Genomic DNA, 16714 nt, shown 5'->3' with positions numbered 1-16714 from the left:
AATGGCCACCGGAGGACTGTTCCTCTTCTCTCCCAGCCCGTCCCCGAGTGGCCATCAGCTTGTGCACGTACATAGCATACACGTATCCACACGCACACGTTCCAGAGCTGGGTGCAGACACCGGCTGGTCCGCACGGCTGGTCTCACGAGCCGCGTGCCGACCAGCACTGGTCTGAGTCACACGAGTCTTCCCATGGGCTGGTTCTGCCCCAACCCCAGTCGCCCAGAGAGAATTCAGGATGATAAAATGGGACGGCGAGTCTGGAGTGAGGTCAGGGCCCTCGGGGACCATGAAAGGCTAGAAATAGGAGGTGTGGGCGAAGCAAGAGATGGCGTGTGGGGGTCAGGGCTCTCTCCACGTGGAATCCGGCACTGGGGCCGGAGCCAGCCAGGCCCGGCGGGGCCGCTGGGCGGGGGGGACCCTTGGCTCCGCTGTGCCCATGTGCTTTCAAAACTTCAAGACCCGGGCTTGATCGCACGTCCCATTTGTAGGACGCGGGGTCCGATCTCCCCTGAGTTGGCCATCCACGGGTGGGTGCTGCGGCAAGGAGTGAGCTGTCACTAGTCCCCAGGCCCCTGGGGTGTTTAGAAGCAGCGTTGCCAGGTCCTCTGCGGACCCAGCGTGTTTCCTTAGAGCGGGGCCAGGCTCGCGCTGTCCCAGCGGCAGGAAGGGCTCCGCGGTGTTCCCTCTGCCCCGACCAGGACATCCTTGGCAGGCTTGGGACAGGGGGCCCATCCTCCTCAGCAGACAGGGAGTCCTGCAAAAGGCGGGCAGGCCCACCCTTCCTGCTGCTTTAAGGACCTCTGGTGGCTTCGCTTCTTGCACGGCTCCTGGGAGGTGAGGGTCACGAAACTGGGATGCAGGGCAGAGCCCGGAGGGATTTCACCTGGAGATCAGAACGCAACAGAAGAGTCTCAGGCCCAGCCTCCAGCTGTCTGAGACGAGCAGGCGTGCGTGCGGCAGGAGCCGGGAGCACAGCCGAGCTGTTCAGACCTGCGCCAGCAGACACCCTGGGTCTAGAGGAGCCCCTGGAGCCGCCAAATTGGAGGAGATGGCCCCATCGCCTCTGTGGGGAGACTCCTGCTCCAAGACACCCCTTGAGCAGCTGCCTCCTCCTACCACGCCCTCTGCGGGGCCCTGCCCTCTGCAGTGCACTCTGTAGCCGAACCCGCAGGCCTGTGGTCCCCCAGGAGAAGGCTCAGGACGACCCATGCACCCCAGGGAGGGCAGAGGAGACATTTGCAGGCAAGTCCCCTCTGCAGGCGATGACCCGTTTTCCCTCACAAGGAGAGGGAGGGCCACGTCAGCAGGGACCTCAGGGCCTCAGAGGTCAGTTGCCACCTCTCCCAGGTGAGGGGCCAACCGAAGACACACAGCTGGTTAGTGACAAGCCTGGGGTTAGAAGCCAGGCCCGGCCCTTTCCAGCGGCCTAGTGGGGTAGAGAGGACACTTCCAAATGCGGGGAGCCAGCAGTTGCGTGAGGCTTTCGGGTTACCTTTGATGGGGCAGGAATAAGGCTTTACAGAGGCATTCCTGTGAGTGTTCTTCTAAAAGGGCTCAGGAAAGAAAGGGATCATCAGAGAAAAACAAAAGGGAATTAGCAAAAAAGAAAAGAATACTAAAGGCAGAGTTAGACCACCGCCCGGCTGAGGCCTACACTGAGAATTAGGGGTGTTCCTGTTGTATGTTCAGCTGCTTGTGGCAAAGCTTGAAAGTCTAAGTTCAAAGGTTGAGTTTTTGACTCTTCAGCCATTTTATATGCCTGGAATTGGTTTTCTTTTTCCAAGTAATTGCCAGGAAACGTTGTAAGGTTTAAGCACATGCAGACAAGGTCTGCCAGACATAAAATCTTTCCCCTTTTAGGTTTCAGGTTTTATTTATTATAAAACTCTTTCAGGCCAATAAGACCCAACAGTCTACTGTTGTGATGTTGCTAAAGAAAAAGGCACCCCAACATCAACTGCAGTTCTCAAGCCAGAGTGAAGTCACTTAACCAGGCTGCACCTCATTTTTCATATTTTCTTAAAGCAGAAGGGGAAGCCCTAGAACAAGACCCCATGACTGAAGGGGGTCTTGGACTTAATTTGGACTCGGCATGGCACCTAGACTGGGGAACCAGCAGACGCACATTCTCTGGAGTCTGGACACGGCAGGAAGGAGGCACAGTCAGAGAAAAAGAGAAGAGGCTGGTGTATGAGAGGGGCAGAGGTGTGGGGAGGAGCTGTGCGGGGTGGGGTGGGCGCTGGAGGGTGCTTATGGAGGTCCTGCGCCAGGGCCTGGAACTCGCCCAGGAGGTCAGAGTGGCGGGCCTCACCCGCCGACTCTGCTACAGGTGGTGATGGGTCGGGGCGGGTTGGGGGGGGTTCCTTACCTCCAGATTAGTCCTCGCCTTCTTCAAGACATCGTGCGTCCTGGTCACTGGAACGAGACGGGCCAGCAAAGCAGAGATCACCAGCACGTTTGTCTCGGGTGTGAGCTCTGCAGTGAGGCTTTCTAGCCCCCATCTGGGGTCACGCACTGCCCCCCACACCCCTAGCTCTGCATTCACTATTACTTCTGGCACAGGAGGCTCAGGGAATCGCCCCAGGCTCCCCTCCCCAGACTTTCCGGTCATGGCTCATCTGTAGCACAAGTGGGGAGTCTAGAGCACCCCACTTCCTCGCCTGCCCCCTAACTCAGGGGCACCTACACTGACTGAAGATGAACTGCTCCAGGCTCTCCTTCTGCCGGTTGGATGTCTTCAGGCGCTCAGCTGTGCTCTGGAGGAGGCTCTCTTGTTTGGAAAGTTTGGTTCTCAGTTCCAGAAGCTCCCTTCTCACGGACTCCCCCTGCGGAAGAGGAACAGCTCTCCGTCACGGGCAGAAGGCCCATCGCACGGTGTGGCATGGCTCTTTATAATCCCAAGCAGGACTCAACCTTCTCTTCAACCTGTCTACACTGCAGGCCCTGCACCAAAGCCCTAAAATCCTCCAGCTGCTGATGGTTTAGGGTGAGACTTTAGCTGGGAGCACTGAGGATCTGGGGCCCGCGGAGCCCCCAGGGAGGTCAGCAAGGCCTGCACTCCTGTGGCAGAAGAGAAGCTGACTCCTGGCTACTGCGAGAGCTCAGGCGTGTGCCCACGAGGATGACAGAGCTCGGGTCCCACAGGAGTACTTGGTGGTGCGGGAATATCATGCCTGGGGAGACGATCGGGGCAACCTGAAACAGCACTGGTGCCTGCTCAGGCTGAACAAACACCCCTCCCTTGGAGCTGGTGGAGTTGGGTCCCGCAGGAGTCAGCGGCATTGACCTGGAGCCAGGGTGCCAGGAGGAAACGCTTTCTCAACTGTGATGCCCTCGGGTCCACCAGGGAGCCAGCCTGAGAGCCGAGACGCTGGGGTGGCGGACCCTCCTGGGCCCGGCCCAGAGATGCAGATTGAAGCCCCAGGTTGGGGCTCCAGGGAGTGGTGGCAAGAGGCCCGTCACCTCGTGTGACACTCTGGAGGTCACGCCTGACCGCAGCCAGGGAGGCTGGGGTGACACGAACATGTCCCTGAACGTCAGAAAGTGAATGAAACTGAACACGGCAGGGGCCATGGCCTGTCTATGCTCCGCAGACACTTTCCTTTGCTCTTTCACTTTGTTCTGATCCCGAGGCCGGGGCTCAGGAGGAGGGCGGACGCCAGAGTTGCACGGACAGCTTCTGGCCCAACTGGCTGTTTGACTCCTGACCTTCGGGAAAGCTGGGGGCTGGGGAGATGGAATGATTTCGGGGGCCCATCCCATATTGAGTTCGGGGGCCCATAATGATTTCGGGGGCCCATCCCATATTGAGGGCTCTTACCCCTGCGCACGGCTGCGCGGGTCCAGGGGGGCTGGGCAGGGCAGCGCGCCAGAACATGGACAGGAGGGCGGCCGACTCCTCCAGCGCACGTTGCAGGGCGCCGGTGCTGCTGCGGAGCTCCTGGACCCCCGTGCGGCCCGGCACCTGGTGGGGAGACGGCACCGCTGTGCTGGAGACCCCCTCTCTGAGTTTCACGCTAAGAGCTCGTTCCCTTTGTCGGCGAGGCACAGGCAGGCACCTACTGGGAGCTGCAACCCCCTTTTCCTGCCCGGGAGGCCAGCATCCCCAGCGCAGCAGCGGCCGCCAGTCGCGGCGATCTGTCTGGTTCCAGCCTCCCCCCTCGAAGCTCCTAGGGCTGCTCCACACCGGGAGTCTGAGTCTCCCGCTTTTTGCACACACCCCCGCCTCTTCCCTAAGTTACCCTTTCTGCTTCAACTGGGCCATTTGTAGTTCCAGGGTCGGGGTGGAATGCCCGCCCCCACCAAAAGGACCTCCGTGACCAGGCCTGACGCTGCTTCTGCGTTTGTGCCTCACTCCCCGAGGGCAGCTGTGCTCGAGCTTCTTGTACTGATGACTCAGACACGCATCCCCCTCTAGTGTGGGGCTGCAGGGCCAGGCTGTCCCCACTTGTCCCTGCATCCCCAGTGGCCTGTCTTTTTAGGGGAAGTCAGCTGCCTGCGTCCCGCCCTGCTCGGTGCTGACGGGAATGCCCAAGCAGCCAGGCCTGTCCCCTCCTCACACATGTGGCCCGGTGGATGCAAAGCCTTGCCCTCTAGCCATCTGAGTGACCCTTCTGCCCGCAGAGGCCACGTGCAGCAGACCACGCTGACGATAAGCCAGCAAGAGCTCGGCACAGCGCCCGAGCACGTCAGCATCGCAGACCCTCCACCGTCCTTCTGAGGGGACAAGGCAGCTACGTCTGGAACAGGGTGGGGTTTATAGTGGAAACAGGAGGTGGAGAAGAAAGGCCTGGCTGGGCATAAACCGAAGAAGGATGCCAGCTGTTGAGAGATGCAGAGCGCGAAAAGAAGTAGCAGCAGAGGGCTGTTTGGAGCTGCTGGGGAATGAACCCGGGACCTCACACAGCAGCAGCAGAGGGAACAAACTTCAGAGCAAGAAAGGGCAGGAGAGAAAGGTGCACCTCATGACAGATTACCTCTGTGCCCGGCGCCTCCAGGCCCGGGAGGCTGCAGGCTGATCTCAGGAGGGATGCCATCCTGGTGGCCAGCAGCGTGCTCTCCCCGATCTGCTGCCTGAGAGCGCTGTAGTCATCAATGTGGCCAATGACATGGCGGCCATGCTTGTTGGCAAAAGAGCCATCAGCAGCCTCGCCCTCCAGCGTGGGAGGATTCTTCATGTCTGGAGAAGCATCCAGACCCAGGTCTGTAAAGTAAACCGCAACAAAACAGAATCCACCGTTATTCACAATCGCTCCTCCAGTTCACTGCGGCCTTGAGAACCAGCAAGGAGTGAGAGGGGCTGTCTCGGAAGGCGCAAGGGCTGTGTGATCTCCGGAGAGACTTCTATAGTGTTCTTATATTTCTCCGTCTTTGACAGGATGCAAATTGTATCCTATCGATGAAGGAGAGAGTCAGGACAAACATCATTGACAAAAATGTCCGGGCGGAGTAGACACGGTCAGGGAAATTAAGCCGGCCGCGGAGAGCACTTTCGAAAAGCCGTTGCAATGAGGCAACAGCTGGTCAGCAGGAGACCGGGAGGAAGGACAAAGCAAGCAGGGCGAGGGGGCTGAGAGGACCTGCGTTAGCACGTCCCTTCAGGGGCCTGAGACTTTCGGTTGCCACATTTACCATTTGTCCGGTTCAAGAGGACGGTGTCTGCGCCACGAGGCGGGGAAGAAGGGCCGGGGAAGACCAGAGCCGGAGAAGTCATGCCAATATCCCGGACAGGAGGGGACGCAACTGCATCTAGGGAACAAACACGCACCGTTTCGGGGCCCGGGCACTCGCACAGCCTAGGCCTCGCCACCTGAGACCGGAGGTAGCAGCAGCCACCTTTCACGTAACCATCACGCACACGCCACAGTCAAAGCAAAGCAGTCTGGGAGATTTCGGATCAAGACGGGTGTTTTATGAGAAGCGACTTGTAGTTTGAACATGCCTAGGTATATTTTTCTAACCCCGGTGTTGACTATAATGATGTATGTGGTATCTCATGCAATGCCTTATTAAATTTAAATATGCATGAATATATGTAGTCTACGTGTGTGTAGTGTATATATATATATATATATATATATATATATATATATATATAAAAATACTGAGTCGAGGACCGAGTGGGTTTCTGAAGGATTAGAATTAACATTCTAATGAGTCGGTGCGGGGGGAGAATATAGTATGAGAAGAAGAGACAGAAGCCTTGGTGGGCTAGAGGTGGCCTCCTGGAGACCAGAAGGGACTGGAAGAAGCCAAGAAGACCACAGCCTGACTCAGAGCCACCTTCCGAGTCAGGGCCCATGTGGGTGAGGAGCAGCAGTGACTGAGTCGGGGGCGGAGGCCTGGCTAGTGTTGTCAGGGGGTAGAGATGCCATCAGACACCACACTCATCATGTGCCCTGCGTGGACGGGCCTCCATGTATCAGGCAGAGCGAGGGGCAGCCGCCCACACACATTCTGTCATTTACTGGTCACAACGATGTGAACACAGGAGTATCGCCTTCGGGTAACGCTGTCATTGTCCGATGGCTGAAAATGTAGCAGAGCCAGAAAAGAGAATGAAGACACCCCAGGAGAAGCAGGCCTGAGAGTGAAGACTCGTCTAGAGGCCCCACAAAGGCGCCGGACCTTAAGGGCCCGAGCAGAAGTGGGTCCTGATTAGAGTCAAGTAGAGGACAGCGTGGAGGTGTGCTGAGATGGTGAATTAAATGCTGCATCTACAGGAGAAAAAGAGGAGGTAGAAGTGACTGGTCTGATAGGCTGGACTAAGGGGGAGCATAAAACTCATGTTAGGTGGGACTGGGGGATAATGAAAAGGAACAGAGCTGGTGAAGTATCTCTTGGTGGAAGTGTGGGGGTGGGGGTGTGAAAGTAAACGACAGCCACTTGAAGGCTGCCGTCTAGTTCTTCCCCCAAACCCCAATTTCCTCAGGGACATTGTGCCCCACAAGTTAGGGAGAGAGAAGCTGGGAAGGATCACAAGCTGAGTCAGGGCTGGACGGGGGAGGAAGGACTAGAAATAAAGCTCCCGTTCCCACCCTGCCCCACTCTTAACCCCTGTGAGCCTTGGCACATCAGCTCATGTCTCAATACCCAAGTTTTCTCTTTAAGTCAGAGAGAGGGGAAAACCCGCCCATCCTTAGATGAAATTATTTGAAAACACCTGGTAAGTTTTAAAGCATTCTATAAATGAAAGGAACCGGCATTACGAGACCCAGCTGTTAGCTGTCGAGCAATTCATTTGTGTCCGGCCCTTGTAAGCTACAGTAGACCCCCTGATCCATGCCATGGGGTTGTTTTCCAGGGTTCAGGTACCCCCTCCAGCCAAGGTGGGAAAAGATTTCGAAATGAGGTATTGAGAGAGAAAGAGAGAGACAGATCACACTCACATGGCGTTTATTACAGGATATTGTTACAGCGGTGCTACTTCATTATCAGTTATTGGTGTTAATCTCTTGCTGTGCCTAACTTATAAAAACCAAACTGTGTCACAGGTGATAGATAATTTTCAAAAAGTGAGCCATTCCGGGTCTGGGTAGAAAGAAAGAGTCGGGAGGCCGCTGAAGGGTCTGGCCCAAGGCATGTCCGGCGGCCTCCCCAGGTGTGTCCACTGTGGAGAAGACCATGAGCAGGCAGGCGGGCCGAGACCGCTGGGCCTGAGCTCCACCGGTCACTCCTGACCAGCTTCCATCAGAACTGCGGGAAGGAACACGCCGGGGCATGGAGCCGCCAGCCCGCCCTTTTGCCTAATAAGCCTCCCCCTGGGCTACGGGACACTGCACTACTGCTTCTGGGGTCTGTTGGAGGCTGCGGCCTGCGGGCCGGACGAGCATCCGCTGTGGCTCCCGGCTGAAGGGCTTCTGCAGTAACAGCTGCGGTCACTCACTGGCCCTCGGCTCCCGGTCTGCACAGGTGTGGGTGTGGAGGAAGAAACAGGCTAGCAGGCTGGGGCCTGTCACAGGATCCAGTGGGGACTTGAACTGTGTCCCCTGTGGATAATGGGGGGACGGGCCACTGAATTTCATTCATGTTCCAAATAATGCTACAAAGGACACACTATTATCACCCTCATCTTCAAGAGGAGGAAACTAAGCCTGCCGTACTCGAGCAGCTTAACACCTGACTCAAGATAAACAACCTGTAAGTGCAAACTCAGAACCCGGATGCCGAATCCCAGCCCCGCATCCAGGCAGCCTGACCCGAAGGGGCGAGACCAGCCCTTCCACCAGACACCGGGCAGTGTCCCCATGGCTGGCACCTCCCAGTTCTCCTTTCCTTCTTACCTGGGAAGAATGGCTGCTTGTGTGCGGGGTCCACGGTGGCCGGGAAGTTCTCGTTAAAGGAGGAGGGGCTGAGGTTGGTTTTGCCAACACCCCCATCCAGCTGCTGCTCCAGCTGCAGGCGCAGACAATTGTTCACCTGAATGCTCTGCTCCAGCTGCCCCCTGAGGGCTCGGATCTCTGCCACCAGGTGGCTCAAGTCACTGCTCAAAGGCGACAGGTGACAGGCCTCCCAGGTGCAGGCTGGAAGGAGAAGGGCGGGGGCTCAGCGAAAGGGAGGGAGACTCGGTGATGTCCACAGCGGGAAGCAAAGAGGAGGAAGAGGCTGGGGTGGAGGTTTCCTGCCACCCTTTCTGCATGGGTGGTAAGTCCGTGTTGCCCCCCAAATTCAAGACTATTCCAAATGATGCCACCATCAGGACTGCTCTTATATATGAAAAATAAACATTATGGACTCTGCACCTGACTTGTCTCTGGTCAGGTGGATGAAGTCTGACTCTTGTGGCCCTTTTAAAAAAAAAAATATTTTTTTAAAAAGATTTTATTTTTGCATAGAAGAACTGGGGTGTAGGCTAGAGGTGTGGGGAATGAGAAGGGGAGTGGGGAGCAGAGACAGAGTGGGGAGCAGAGCAGGCAGACCCATTGAAATACACTGCTGAGGGGAGCAAGGCAAGGCAGGCAAGGTCTGCTGTGCCGTGTGGGTAGCTCCCTGGCTGGCAGGGGATCGAACTCAGATCGTCACGGTGCTGAAAGTGCTGAGGCTGAACCCCTAGCCCACCAGGCAGGCCTCTTGTGGCCTTTTTGGAGGATGTCAGGCTGGATCTCGGTCCTGTCACCCCCTCTATGAGAGCCCCCCCCTCTTCTCACTGACAGCACCAGGCCCAGCTGGGACCGCTGGGGCAGACAGAACGCCACGGCTTCCAGACCCCGGTGGTGCCAGGGCACACGCCTCACCCGGGCGCTAAGCCAGGCAGGAGGGCGGGCCCAGGGACACCCACCTTTCATTCCCTTTTTGGAACCGCCATAGAGCGCCTCGTAGATCTGCAGCTCGGACTGGAGCGACTGGGAGAGCTCCTGCTTCTCCTCACACTGCTGCTGCACCAGGGCCAGCTTCTGCTGCAGCCTGCGGGGGCGGCAGGACCCACGGGCTGGCAGGGCCACCGGGCCACGAGCTACGAGCCAACCGCCCCCTCGAGCCCTTTAGCCCTAGATGTCAAGCCCGGAGTCACGGGACCGTCACTCCCAAAGGACAGACGTGGAGAGAGGCTCGGGTCAAGGGCCTCGCTGCCCCGGCACCCGCTCCGGCTCACGCTGGGGACGAGCGTCACGGCTGATGTAGGCTCTGGTGACACAATGTCCTAAATCTTATCAGCAACATGGGTTCTGGGGTGCTGAACAGGGTCTTCCATACAGGGCTTTCCTCCCTGGGGGTGCCCGGAGAAGGGGTGCCCAGAGAAGCCCTTCCTTTTGCTCTGAGTCAGGGAGCGCAGAAGGGGAACGGGGGCTTCCAAAAGAGGCTATTGAAGCTAAGCCCGAAGACAGGCCCCGGCCTCGCCAGCCGCCCCTCTCACCTGGAGTCTTTCTCCTGGAGGGACAGCCGCTCTTCCTGGAACTGCAGGATCTCCTGCTGCTTCTCCCGCAGGTCCTCCAGGAGCCGCTGCTGCTCCGCCTGCTGGTGCTTCAGCTCTGTCTCCAGCTCTTGAAGCTGGGACCGGGAGGACAGCAGGGCCTCCCGCAGGCTCTCCGCCTCCTGGGCGTGCTCTGGAGAGCAGAACACAGGGTGTTGCCTGGGGGGAGGGAAGCTGCCCCTGAGGACACCCACTCTGAGGACAGGGCGAAGGCAGGAGGGCACTGGCCCAGCCTGGTTCCGGGCGAGGGCACCATCTTTGCCTCCCCCTGAGCCACTCATCGCTCGCGCCCTCCCTTGCCTTTAGGGACAAGGCTGGCGTCTAATGCCTGCTGTTTCCAAGCGCTCACGCACCCTGGGAAAGAGCCACTCTTCGGTTTCACAAGGATCAACGTCGAGTTCTTGCCTACAGTTTTCAGAGTAAACTGTGTTCATCTTTCTGCAAGTTGGGGATCTGCTCCTACCTGCGCTGGCGGCTAATTTCTCAAAGGTGAGCAGGGACTCTGCAAGGAAGGCCGCGGGAGCTGTCAGCCGGGGCGGAAATCACCTGGGCCCCAAGGGTTGTCCTCACTCAAGTCTCCGGCTGTCCTCTCTCCTGTGAGGTGGTCTCAAGGCATTTCCATAAAAGGGGGAGGACCCGTGTTCCCAGCCCCTCTCAGTGAGGGGCAGAGCTGGGGGCCGGGAGAAGCGTGTAACATAGAAGGCAGGTGGGCTCGAGGGGAGACGCGTGAGGAGGAGGGGCCTGCTTCCTGGATTTGGACTTGCACCAGGGGCCTGCGGGGCTCGGAGGAGAGCCGTGTAGACACCTGGGAGACCTACGTGGGTGAGAGACCCACAGGAGGCTGACAACGGCAGCTGTTGCCTTGATTTGTACTTTGATTTTGCTTCTTTTGCCCCAGTTTTCTGGGACCTGCTTCAGAACCCCTTTCCTATGGGTTCCCACCAGCAAGTGCCTGAGACGTGGGCAAGCTTTCAGACAACAGCAGCCCGCTTCAGGCCGGCCGTGCTTGTCTGGGCACCTACCCCCGAGGGGATGGATGAATTGGGGTGTTTTATTCGGAACATCTTTTCTCCTGTCTGCACACACTTGGAGCTTTTACACTGGGAGCCGCCTTTGTGCACACAGACGGCCACACCGCATTAGAGTGTGCAAGTCTGCGGGCCCCTGATCATGCACTGACAAGGTCTGTCTCAGCCTCCTGGGGCACTGGCTCTGCCCATCGTCACCTTGGCCAGGCAGTGGCCTTTCTCCTCACGTCTCCTTGTTCTACGGGGACTAGCTCAGAAATCGTTCTTGACGCCTTTTTCCTTGTCCACATGGAGCTTAATAATCCTTTCGACACCCTGCCTGTCATTTATGGATCTTCACTAAGTGCTAGGAAACAAAAATCGTTTTTCACTGATAAATACTGATCAAGTCCATGAGCACTAATTAACACTGCGATTAGCTGCAGCCCCGGCCATAGGGGGAGTGATGCTCACCAGGGCCACTGGCTGGAGCTGGGAAGCTCTGGAGGACGTTTTGCGGGTGCCTCCAACGCAGAGTCCTAAGGGTTCCTGACTAGGGAGGAGCCCTGGTGTGTGAGTGTGGGGGGCACGGGGAGATGGGGGGCGGTGGAGCGGTTCCAGGAGGGACGTGCTGCTGCAGCAATGTGGAGACGCCGGAAGCGCTGCAGCACTCACGCACTCTTGTGCGCCCATGGGCTGAGAGTGAGGCAGGTAGAAGCCACACCAGATGCACAACTAACCCAGTGGCTGGTGGCTGGGTATTTGCAGGTGGTGGGGTACAGAACGGGGGTCCCTGTTCAGCCCTGGAGTGAATGATGGGCTGGGAGGGTCTAGGAACCTGCCGCCTGGGAGTCTGAGGGCCGACGGCTGGATTTCCCAGGAGGTGCCTGAGCGCTGGGTTGGGGGCCTCCCTCCTTCCTCTCCTCGCTCCTCCCACTGGACATCAGCATGACGGAGGGAGAGAAGAACCCAGAAGTGACCGTGGTTTGTGGCTTTCGACCACCCACCTCTGGAGACGTGGCTCAGCTGAGCCTGGAGGCTACGATTCTCTTCCCTGAGGACTCTGTTCTCATTGAAGAGCTGAGGCGTGGACTCCGGGCCCTGACTGTAGCAGTGAGGGGTGGATCCTGTCCCAGAAGGCACAGTGGGTAAGTCACACATGCGGGTGGCGGAGGCTTTCCGGAGTCGCCATCCGTGTCTCCAGAGCTACGCCCAAGGCAGCAGGAACTCCAGGGACCCAGGCCTGAGCCTAAGGCCTGCTGGGCTGAAGCTGGTCCCTGCGCCTCTTCTAGGGGAGTCTCGAAGGTGTTATCACAGGCGGGGCTGCGGTGCTCAAGAGGCCCTTTGCCCTGGATGGCCTGCTGTGGTGTGGGCAGGACAGGGGGTGGGGAAGGGCTGGCGTCCCCGTGATAGAAGTCTGGGTGGAGAGTGCGGAGAGAGGCTGTCTGGGAAAAGGATGTGGGGGGCCCTGAAGCCTGACTCCCTCTGTGCCCATCACGCCCCAGGGCATGGTGAAGTTGGTAGTCAGGACAGCCCGGAGCCAGCGGCTCTAGCACCAGACCTAGTGAGTTCTGCTTGGAGGAAAGTGACTCGGAGCCAGATACAGCCATGAAGTGGGGGTGGGGGAGCCTGGTAACCGTCCTACTAGCCTTCCTGCGTGGTTTATAAGGAGAAAGTCGAGGAAGTTCTGCCTAAGTTTCCTTTCAAAAGCTCCCCAAGTATGAGCCAAAGAGCGAAGCCCCAGCCTCCTGTTATACCCCAGGACCCCCTGCCGCCCCAGGTCTCCTGTACTGTTCTGTCCCCCTCCAGGCCCCTCTCCTGCCGCCCCAGGCCCCCCACCTCCAGCTCGAGCCGTGGAGCTGAGTCTGTACTCCAGCTGCTCCCGCAGGCGGTCGTTGATGCAGATGGACTCCTCCAGCCGCTGGCGCAGGTTCCGGATCTCACCGAGGTGCTCCTCCAGCAGGTCGGCCCCTGCAGCCATTGGGGGGGCAGGAGGAGAGAGATGTGGACAGGGCCTGCCTGCGCCGCAAAGGTGTGGCCGCCTTCCAGGTGTGACTTAGGCGACAGGAAAAGCCCCTCCACCCAAACACCCTCTTCCCAATGACTGGGAATATCTTGACAAGGGGCCACGTCCCTCTCCCACCCCCACAGGGAGCACCTGCATGGGCGCTCCCCCTGACACTGAACGGCCCCTCCAATCACGGTAGCGCAGGAGGAGGGACGGCGACTGCAAGGGCCTCAGGTCTGAGGCGGCCTAGCTGAGAGGCAGCAGCTAGGGACACGGGCTCAGGGACCGCACCACCTGGTTCTGGGCTTAAGGCAGCTTTTGAAAATCACCATGGCCTTGCCGTAGAACCGACGCGCGCCCCAGGGTCCACCTGCGTGGCTCCCCACCCCGGGGCTGTGTCACTTGGACCTGACCAAGAGGGCAGGGAAGTTTGAACTGGGTTTTGTACACGGGAGGGTGTGCGTGTGCGTGCGTGCGTGTGCGTGCGTGTGTGTGTACAGAGGGGTAGGAAGCTGTACAGAAACAGTCTCCCTTTCTGTACCACAGCTGACTCAGGGATGTGCTGTGATTGCCTGTGCTGGTCTTCCGGAGGGTCTAGGAGTGGGCTGTGGGGGTCAGGATGCAGGGAGAGAGGACACGCATGTGGGGGCACAGAGGGGGTGCCTGGCCCCTCCACCCCCATCAGAGCCCGACGCCCAGGGAGAAGGATGAGGAAGGAGGGAGCACCGATGTGGTCCTTTCGCTTTACCCCGCGCCGGGACTCGGGCCGGCGGGGACAGGCCCTGCGCGTGGGAGAGCGGGAGACCCACGCGGAGTCCGCCTCGGCTGCCCCCCGCCGCACCTGTGGGTCTGGCGTTGAGCTGGTGCACAGAGGAGCCTGAGGACAGGTCTCCAGATCCGCTCCCTTTCTGAGGCCTCATCAGGTCCCACTGGCCGCCGCCCAGGTACCCCGGCTCCAGCATCCTGCCCAGTTCTGCGGCGCCCCTGGGGGAGCGGGGCGGGGCAGGGTTGAGGTAGTGGGGGGAGCTGGCGTCTCCCTGGTGACCCGGCAGCGCAGCTGAGGAAGCGGGGTGGACAGAGCTGACACCTGCGCAGAGGAAAGGTGAGGCAGAAACAGAGGGAAGGGTCAGCGAGGAGGGCGGCAGCTCAGAGCAGACTCTGAGGGGCCCTGGGGGTGCCAGCAATGGCGTCGGGAGGAAGACTTAGGATCTCTGTGCTTCTCTTTCACTCCCATGCACCTGCGGGCGTGAGACACCACGCGGCAGAGGGTGGTCAAATCTCCCCAAGGCCCCAGTACTCAGAAAAAGCCCGGTGGCCCCCCTCCTGGCTTCTTGGGTAAATCCTTCTTTGAAATCCTCATGGTCAATCCCTGGAGGTTCCAGAAGTAGGACACAGCCAGGGGTCAGGAGATCCTACAAATGGGGGTTTCCTTGCCGAGCCCTTGCCTTCTCCCCAAGGCCAACCAGCCGGCTTTCCCTTGGGGCTACCAGGGACAAGAAAGGACAGAGACCTGAAGCCCAGCTTGCCACAGCACCCCCAGTTCCCCCAGGCTGCGGTGCTTTGCAGAGGGAGTGTCTATGGGAGGCAAGTGGGGTCTGGACTCGGCCCTGGTGGTTCCAGAACCACAGGCTGGAGTCGCTTGTGCCTGGAGAACTCTTGAAGGCCCTCCCTGGAGTGTTTCCTGGAGCCTGTGAAATCACTGCCCTCCTTTCTGCCCCATCAATCTGCTTCTATGTAAAAGGAAGCCCAGTCTGGGGGAGAGGGTGGGCATGGCCATGGGTTTGCAGCCACCCCGGGCCGGGGAGGGTCATCGTCAGTTCTGCAGACGAAAAGCTAATAGTGGGGCTTCGTGGAATTTTCCAGGCCTTTACTGCTGAAGCAGGGACAGACCAGCTTTCTCAGCATTTCCCTGCCTGTCCCCTCTCCCTGTCTTCCTGCCACAGTGAGACGCCGCCCTTATATCCACCCCCCCCACCCGCCCCTCGGCAGGGGTCCCTGGGGCCCAGGTGGCCACAGTTCCAGGTGTGCAGGCCGGGCATGGAGGCTAATGGCGGAGGGCGTACAAAAGCCTGCTTTGTAACTCATTTACCCTACACCGTGGTTGGGGAGATCCACATTCAGAAGCCTGCTCTCTCCCGGGGTTACCCTCTCGGGAGAGGGTAGCTCCACTGAGCAAACGGGACTCTGATGGTTTCTCGCTCCGCGCCAAGCTCCTCTGAGGGTTTGATGGTTTCCAAGTCTGGCTACATACTAGAATCCCCGAGGACAATGTAAAAAATATCTAAAGATTCTTGGGCCTCCAGGGATTTTGCCTTCATCACTGTGGGGTACAGCTTGGGCACAGGGTGTTTTAAATCATCTCAGGTGACTCCAGCAGGCAGCCACATTGAGAAGCACCGTCACGCATCGCTCCTCTGATTTGCAAAATGCTGCCTACGCATTAGGACCACGGGAAGTTAAAGAGGGGCATGAAAAACGCAGGCCTCTACATTTCAGTAGAGTCTAAGATTTAGCAGAGTCAATAAAGACAGGCTTTGCCATTTCTCTCACACACCCACCACATGGCAGAGGGGCGATCTGCGCTTCAGGCAGCTTCATTTTAGCCCCGGGGGCTTCCAGGTGGATGAGGAACAGGGACGCGTGGTCTCGTGTCTCCCGCCACAGTATAGAGCACGCGCCCCCCACTGTGCAGACTCCTGCCCAAGGAGCACGTAGCCCCCCCATGGGCTGAGAAGGGGCTGTTCCCCACTGCCCCCTGGGAGCTGGCGGGAAGCATCAAGGACGCAGGTAAACAACGGTTCTTAGAGAGGAATAAGCTTCAGGGGGTGGGGAGCGAAGATTTCTCACCAAGGCTGGGGCCACCCCAACAAGGGTCAAAGTCTCAGAGCAAATATGTGTCCCATTCAACCCACATCAACAGAGGCTTTTTCATGCACAGCATTCTCCTCCCCCCCCCCCTTACCACAAAGACGCTGTGACAAAGGTGGGGAGACACAGGAAAAGGAGGCAAAGCAAAGGGAGCTCGGGGATACTTGGCATTTTGGCATGGGACAAGTTTGTTAGCCATGGGTTGTTCATTCCAGAACCGCTAAAGTAAGAAGTTCAAGGTCAGAGACATTGGCACCTTCCATTGGTCTCCAAAGAGAGAAAAGGTTGTGGTAAGAGGCTGAGTTCAGCCCCATGACCCAAACAGGATGGTACCAAAGCCATCCCAGGTGGAACGGTGTGATGGAAACGTGGGCCTGCCATCAGAAGACCAGGATCCAAGCCCGTGTCTCCTGCCGACTGACTAGGAGCCTTGAAAAGGTCGCCTTAGTTCCCTGAGCCGTGGTCCCTGCCATTGCCTGCCACGCAGGTTGACGAGGCCCCAGTGAGACCGGGCTCCTGCTGGCAGGTGGGCCTCACTGCCGTACAGCAGGTGCAGAGGGCAGCCTCTTAGCCTTCCCTGTCCGCAGAAAGGAAGATGGACAGACTCCCCAAAATAGTTTTAATCTAGTTGGTTTTTAAACTAGTTGGTTCTAGAAACCAAAGTGGAGGCTGAGTAGACACTATCTGTTTGCAGGTTGACAAAAGAAATAAGCTGGTCCCAGTGATGCTGGAGACCTGGGCTTCCCTATGCACGGGGATCTTCGTCAGCCTCCGGGTCCCCAGAGCTACTTTGCAGGCATCGAATGCGGCCTAAGTTCCTCTCAACCTGCTTTTGAGCTGTCAATTTTTTAAAAGTACCGCTCTATAGGGCAAATTCATCATGTGAGGGGTGTGTTTCTTTTCCCAAGCTCTAAGCGGCC

The 16714-nt window shown here is 58.4% G+C and overlaps 1 protein-coding gene across 6 annotated transcripts in view; it reads right to left on the bottom strand.

Annotated features, from left to right (window-relative positions):
* Positions 1-660: 660 nt before the first annotated feature.
* Positions 661-16714, bottom strand: part of PDE4DIP (phosphodiesterase 4D interacting protein) — a gene marked incomplete at both ends in the record, with an annotated part of 154230 nt that continues 138176 nt past the window's right edge. For 2 of the 6 annotated variants that reach the window (XM_084241826.1, XM_084241823.1), the window contains 13 exons: positions 661-887; positions 1497-1548; positions 2373-2419; positions 2691-2829; positions 3825-3968; positions 4981-5207; positions 5636-5752; positions 8287-8526; positions 9282-9406; positions 9855-10044; positions 11926-12045; positions 12758-12889; positions 13768-14013. In XM_084241826.1, coding sequence (XP_084097952.1) covers positions 742-887; positions 1497-1548; positions 2373-2419; positions 2691-2829; positions 3825-3968; positions 4981-5207; positions 5636-5752; positions 8287-8526; positions 9282-9406; positions 9855-10044; positions 11926-12045; positions 12758-12889; positions 13768-14013 — 1925 coding nt within the window. The remainder of the gene's footprint in view (positions 888-1496; positions 1549-2372; positions 2420-2690; positions 2830-3824; positions 3969-4980; positions 5208-5635; positions 5753-8286; positions 8527-9281; positions 9407-9854; positions 10045-11925; positions 12046-12757; positions 12890-13767; positions 14014-16714) is intronic. The other 4 variants (XM_084241824.1, XM_084241825.1, XM_084241827.1 and 1 more) reach the window with 4 other exon arrangements.

The sequence above is a fragment of the Talpa europaea genome (assembly GCF_964194135.1).
Source record: "Talpa europaea genome assembly, chromosome: 9".
Taxonomy (NCBI): Eukaryota; Metazoa; Chordata; class Mammalia; order Eulipotyphla; family Talpidae; genus Talpa; species Talpa europaea.
The sequence above is the reverse complement of the archived record's forward strand: the minus strand, read 5'-3'. Positions and strand labels throughout refer to the sequence as shown.